Consider the following 6573-nt stretch of genomic DNA (forward strand, 5'->3'; position numbering starts at 1 on the left):
CTGAGGATTAAGTTTGTCCAGACAGACATGCACAGTGAGGCCAGCATTGACAAAGCAAGAAAACCAGTGAGCTGTTAACTGTATTAAAATAATGCCAACAACCCACAGAACATTAACTTTAGACTTGACTTTGTAAGGACCTTTGGCTCACCCAGTCTTGTCTTCAGATACCAAGGCAGGATAGACAAGGAATCTCAGTGCCTATCCTCTCCTCTCTGTCTCTATTGATGACTTCAGCAAAATGCAGTCTCTCTTATTTACTAATACAAGTAATTCAAGTCAGCAATACTAATTCAAGTCAGATTCCTGAAGCAATACCAGTCATCACACCATCCAGTCAATCGGTTGGGGCTAAATTAAAGTTCAAGCTCTACTGTGTCAAATTTCAGAGGAAGTGTTTTGCAGGGTTTTGTTTACTTGAAGTCTCAAGGACTCTGTATACTTGTTTTGTAGTCTCAAGGAGCAACTTTGGCAATTTCAGGGTAAAGTTTCTGGCTTTATTTTAATTCTCATACTCCAGATAAAAGTTCATAAATCGAGACAGGAAATCTTGATGAAGCCAGTGAAAATGGGGTATCAGGGAGTATGTTTTATGTTGTTAAGATACAGCTGTCCTTCCCAGACAAAAATTTTAATATCTATCAGAAAACTGCTGGATCATTTAGACCATGAATTACATTTCAACTCTAAGTATGAGGTGTTTGCGGTACTCAAAAGAGATTTGAACATGGGTACTGAAGAATGACAGGCAACACACCTGTGAAAGAGCCTCACCTAAGTCCAAAACCAACACCCCTCCATGCCCCCAAAACCAAACCAAACAAAAAACAACCCCCCTCAAACATCATGCATACACATTCTATTAACTTTTGACTCAATCCTTAGTAGTCTCAGGCTCTTCCCTTTGTACATCAGAACAGTGAAGGCAGTATGTGCAAACACCCATCCACAACATTCTTACTAACAACAGTTTCAGAAACCTCTCAAGTTTAAACAAAAAAAAAAGTCTACTGATCTCTGCAGGCAGCACTTGAACCAAAAATAAGGTTTCCTGCTATTCTGGAGACAAGATTAACACCAGAAGCAGCAATTTAAGAAATTCAGTAAGATTGAATCAAAAGATAATTAATTTGCCTCAGCAGTGAAGTCTGCTCAACCCAAAATAACTGAGTTTCCAAGTTCTGGGTAGTACCTCCATGTTAACATGGTCAGTCATGTTTGGAGTGACCTTAGAAGTCTGAAAGCTATAGCAAAACCACATTATTTTTGGTAAGCATTTCTTTTGTACTGTATCTAACACATTAACCCTCATTTACAAATTAAGGCAATTATTCTAGTTAGGAATAACTTTAGACTAACAGTCCATAAAAAACAGAGAACTCTGTTCAGAAACATACTTTTTATCCACTCACAATCAGCACAACCCATTTTTAATATAGTGTTGTACTTCTGGCATACAGGTTGACAGTTGCTAATTACAAGTCAAGGAAACAATGACTCTGCATGTTTAAAGCAAAGTTCAGTGAAAGAAAAAAAAACAACAACAAAAAGTCTTACTTCAGAAGCTAAAATAAGCTTGATTCCCTACAATAAAGCCGAAAAATAATTAATAACACTCCAAAACTCTTAATATGAAAGTCACCGATAACAACTGTTAGAATTTATGGCAGCACTTTTAAGTGTTCAGATACAATTCAATGCACTTTTCAGCTCCTGGGTAAAGTAAGACAACAGTAACTTTTGCAGCAATTTCAGCGAACACTGAGGTTCAGCATAGAAGCTTCAGGTGTAACAGTATCAGTAGATTAACAAGAAACAGACTCATGCTGCTATTTTTTTCTATCTCAAGGGTCAGAAAGGTCCAGATTACATAAAAAGACTGCATCATCAACTTTACTCACTGAGTCAGTAGCCTTTCTGAATAAAAACCAGCCCTAACTGAAAGACATGAACAGCTTAATGCACTTAATTTATCTCCAGCATCTTACTTCAGGTAATGCAAAGGAATATTCTGCACTTAACCATTTGCTAAAACGTATCTTTATAATATATATATATATCTCCACCTTTGTTTCTAATCATCTTGTTTTAAACAATTGAAACTAAGATTTTTCCCTTATACAGCTGCTATCTTTTCACACAAGAGATCTGTAAAAGTCACATAAACTACTAGGAAAAATTTAGAAGTGGGTTTTTCTAAATATTAAAAGGCTTTTATGAATGACAGCTACCAGCAGAACTTGAGTTTCCTCTTGTACTACTGATATACCTTGTACATAGAGAATTTGCTTGGGTTTATAGTTTTGTACCATTCTAAGAGAAATATACACACCCAGTACAGTGCTAACAATACTGTACACCTTCTGATTAAGTCTGAACTAATGCTTTTCAAGTAAAGAGTGATGACAATCTCGGGTGTATGGGAAATCAGCGCTGACTAGGCCTGTCAGGTGTAAACCCAGCCCCCAAACAAACAAAATCAAGTTTAAAGGATTTCAGAAAGGAGGTCAACATTCACACACAACCCCCAAAATAAAACAAACAAAAACCAAACAACAACAAAAAATTGTCATCTTGAAAGTTTGGCAGTGACAGAGGGTTATCTCCCTCAGAAAGATTATCATCCAAAAGAGGAAAGAATCAACTGCAAATAATTGAACACAAAAGGAACTTCCTAAGCTCACTTTTTTCCCTGTCTAAACTTGTCAGAAGTATCCTGTTTTAAACTCAAGAATTAACATTACTAGCACTGCAAATTACTAGTGTTACATTTGCTTTTAAGTGTTGACTGAATAATCATTTAAAACACACAAATGACAGAACAAACACAGAATCAGAGGAAGCTTTTCCTAACTAAACCTCCTGTATTAGTGAAGTTGCCAAATAATGTTTATATTGAAAATTGCAATATATTAGCCCATATATATTATTCAGTTAAAGTATCCTAAGTACCTATATTAATAAAAATGAGCAAGTCATTCCAAACTTGTCAAAATTGAAGACTGCTACTACTGCAACTCCTAAAAGCAGCCCAAACTTTAAAATGTTGTTATTAAGCATTTGGAATTTATGTTGTCACAACTAAATAAACTAAGAATGAAAATATGCAGAACAAACACCCTCCCATTTTCCCGAGGCCAAAAAGCTTAACCAACTTCAAAGACGATTTCTGGTATTTTTTTCATTGTCATAATGAATGTGTGCAAAACTTATCTCCAGACATTGCAGCCTCTTTATACACACATTAGAGGCTACCTGGCATAACCATTTTATTTTCCGCATTCACACACTGTGTTTTTCCTGCCATAAACTCTTTTTTAAGTTTGTCTCATGCTATCTACCCCAGGAATAACTAAGCAGTAATTTAGACTAACAAAAACAAGCACTATAGGCAAATACACTTATTCTCCACAAAGTTTACACATTTAAACAACTGTGAATAATCGTTAATAATAATAGTGGAGCAGTAGTGAATAATCCCAATTTTTAAATATTTCTTCCTCAAACAAACCAACAAAACCTAGCATATAATCATGTCTTAAAAACCACTTGACCACCTATTCATGGCTGGTCCCCTCACTTATACTGAACAACAAAATTATGTACTACGGAGCTAAGGAGATGGAATTTTTGTCGTCTTAACTCGCAGCCCTCAAAACGTCAGGGAGAAAAATAAAAATAAGCGCGGGGGGGGGGGGGGGGGGAGGGGCCGTAGAGACGAGTGAAAGAAATCGGCTAAGAAATACAGATGAAATTATGTCCTACTTCGTTATTCATAACTACCAGCTGAGTTGCAGTATGGCAGGTCCAAAGCATAAGGACCACTTTTCCAGCGACAAAGACCCTCCGCAACCCAAAGACAGAATGGCGGGGGCGAGGGGGATTAGGGGAGCAGGGAGGGCCGCTGGGCGATGCTGCCGGCCGGGGGCGCTGCCTGCACCCGCGCTGGCCTCCGCAGCGGCTCGGCACTCCGGAGTCACCCAGCACCGGGTATGTTTTGTAAGGCCAGCAGGTTCAGCGCGGGTCATCTGTTAAAAACCAGCGCCTGTGTCTCTCCTGTCCCCGGAACGAGGGAAAACCGTTGGCGAGGCCACTCGGGAAATGCTTTGGAGAAACTCTTGAGAAAGAAAGCTTCATCTTTCGCTGCCTGGGTGAGCAAAGGATAAATATGCGGCACCCTGCCACCTCCTATGGCTTGATTCAACAGTGGGTCGAAGAGGGCCACTGCAGACATTCGCCCCGTGGCCGCCAGGCCTCTCACGCTTGCTGTTATGAGATCGTGAAGAAGGCGACAACGAAAACAAAGCCACACCAGCATCTCTTTCGGGACTCACAGCGATGGGTGGGGGGACAAGATAGCAAGCAAGTAGCTCCTCGCAGGCCAGGCGGAGCGCAGCCTTTCCACAGCCCCTCACACTGCGGCACCGGAAGAGGCCAGGACCAGAGGAGGAACAGACAAGCGGGGGAAGGGCGAGAGCTAGCAGAAAGGGCCCGAGCGGATAGGGAGCACGGGGCGCTACGAAGAGAGCGCTAAAGGCCGGCAAAATACAGGCCTTTAAGACACTCCGCGAGCTTTCCAACTTACAACGGCATCGTCTCTCCGGCCCCTCCTCCTCCTCCGCCGCCGTCGCCGCCACCACCACCACCTCGTCGTTCCCTTCTCCCTCCTCCTCTTTTCTTCGTCCTCCCCCACCACTGCCGCCTCTGGGCCGGTCACTCGTCCCGCCAGGAAGCGGGAATCGTGACCATGGTAAGGGCCGGCGTCAGGCCTTAGAGAGAGGAGAAAGCCTTTCGCTAGGCCCGGCCGCCGCCGCTTCACTTTCCTCTTCCCCTCCGGCCTTCTAACATGGCGCCCAGACGGTACCACAGCAACGTTCTAGACCGGGGGGGGCCTGACGCAGCAGCGCGGCCACCCCCGCACGCCGTGCACGCTAGCTAGCTCGCGCAGGCTCTGGCGGCCACGAGGCCGAAGGGCACCCTGGGGGCTGCAGTTCCGGCAAGGCAGCGACCCGGCGTTTGAAAACAAAGCGCTAACGGCTGGGGGGCCGCGCCTGCGCGCGGCGGGAGGCTGTCGTGCTTTGAGGGAGAAGTTCCGCGCAACTGGCGGTGTGCTGGGCAGCGAGTGACTCCGAGCAAGAGAAAGCGGGGACTTTAAGTTGCTATAGGAACTAAAGTGGCGAGAGCGCCCTCGCGTTACCCCGACAAACCGCCCAAAAAGTCTTGTCCCACTCCGGGCTGCTCCTGCCGCCACGGGGAGGCCCCAGCAACGGCACACCAGCTAGCTGCCTACGCGCGGGAAGTCCCGGGGAGCGAGGCGGCTGCGGCGGCAGATCTCCGCTTGTACGGTGGAAGGTGCAGCTGCCGCGCCGATAGCCCCGGGAAGGCACGGCGCGGTTTCTAATCGCTTCACACGGCCGAGCGCAACCTGCCTGAACGTCCCATTGTACCCCTGAGAAATCAAAGGTTTAGGATAAAAGAGAGCCCGTTTTACTTAATACGTACTTGCATCGAGCTTATTTTAGGTTTTATGCCTCACACTCGAAAAAGAGATCCTTTTCTAATAATTGTGAAAGCTCTGCCTGCAGTATACTGCATAAGAAAATGGTAAAGAAAAAAAAATCACACTCTTTGGAGATCAGCTCAAAACTTTATTCTTAGTAAAGTTTTGTATTACAGCAACTCTACACAAAACCTTCCCTTGTTTTTTTTTTTTTCTTCTTAGTGTCCTATTTTCACCTTGCCACTGAAAAATAGAATTCTCGACCATTTATCTAAATGTACTGGTTATTTGATTTTCAACTGCCTTACATGTTAAATGGTAACTTGGTCTGGCAGCATACAGCCTGTATTTTCAAATAAATGTTTCTTCACTGACCGTATTTATTTTACACTAAATAGGCTATCAGTTTCACCTCAGTCAGCATAGACATTGACAATTTCTGTGAGAGGTAGATGATGTCAATAGGAAAAAATCAAATGATAGCCACATAGTAGAAATTTCAGATTCTTCAAGACTATAAAAACACGTATCAAATATTAAATGAGAATTACATGGGAACTATACTAATGTGTTTGATACTAAAGGAAAATGCAGGTTTTAAGGCTGCTGGGAAAGTCTTAAGCACAAAAATACGTTGTGTGATTTTTTTTTTGCCCCTTGGTAGCTGGAAAGGGAAATAAGAGAACTTGCTGCTTCTATTTATTTCTGTTTTCAGTGAAAACAGTTGGTTTGGGGTCTGGGGTTTTTTTGCTTGTTTATTTTTAAGAAAGTTTTTCTTGGGCTAACTGCCAACACCCACTATGGATCAGGACAAGAATATACTGCTTAAATAGAATGTGTAACTACAAAAAAAAAAAAAAAAAACAGGTAAAAAAACTTTGGAAAAAGAATAGTTTCTTAGGGCTCACAGTATCAGACAGGTACATGAAATACAGATATGTAAATGTATGATTAATATGTGCAGTAAATGGCACTTTTGTAGAAGGACTTTTAAAACCCCAATACAACATAGTAATAAAGTATAAGAAATAAAATTGGAGAATATATAATAAGCCTAAACAAAAATTCTGAAG

The 6573-nt window shown here is 42.4% G+C and overlaps 1 protein-coding gene across 2 annotated transcripts in view; it reads right to left on the bottom strand.

The window, feature by feature from the left end:
* PAPOLA (poly(A) polymerase alpha) overlaps window positions 1–4909 on the bottom strand; it is a 44190-nt gene extending 39281 nt beyond the window's left edge. Inside the window, exon 1 of one of the 2 annotated variants that reach the window (XM_054161873.1) lies at window positions 4586–4909. In XM_054161873.1, coding sequence (XP_054017848.1) covers window positions 4586–4593 — 8 coding nt within the window. In that variant the 5' untranslated portion in view covers window positions 4594–4909. The remainder of the gene's footprint in view (window positions 1–4585) is intronic. The other variant, XM_054161872.1, reaches the window with a different exon arrangement.
* Window positions 4910–6573: the final 1664 nt, after the last annotated feature.

This window comes from Dryobates pubescens, chromosome 5 (genome assembly GCF_014839835.1).
Source record: "Dryobates pubescens isolate bDryPub1 chromosome 5, bDryPub1.pri, whole genome shotgun sequence".
Taxonomy (NCBI): Eukaryota; Metazoa; Chordata; class Aves; order Piciformes; family Picidae; genus Dryobates; species Dryobates pubescens.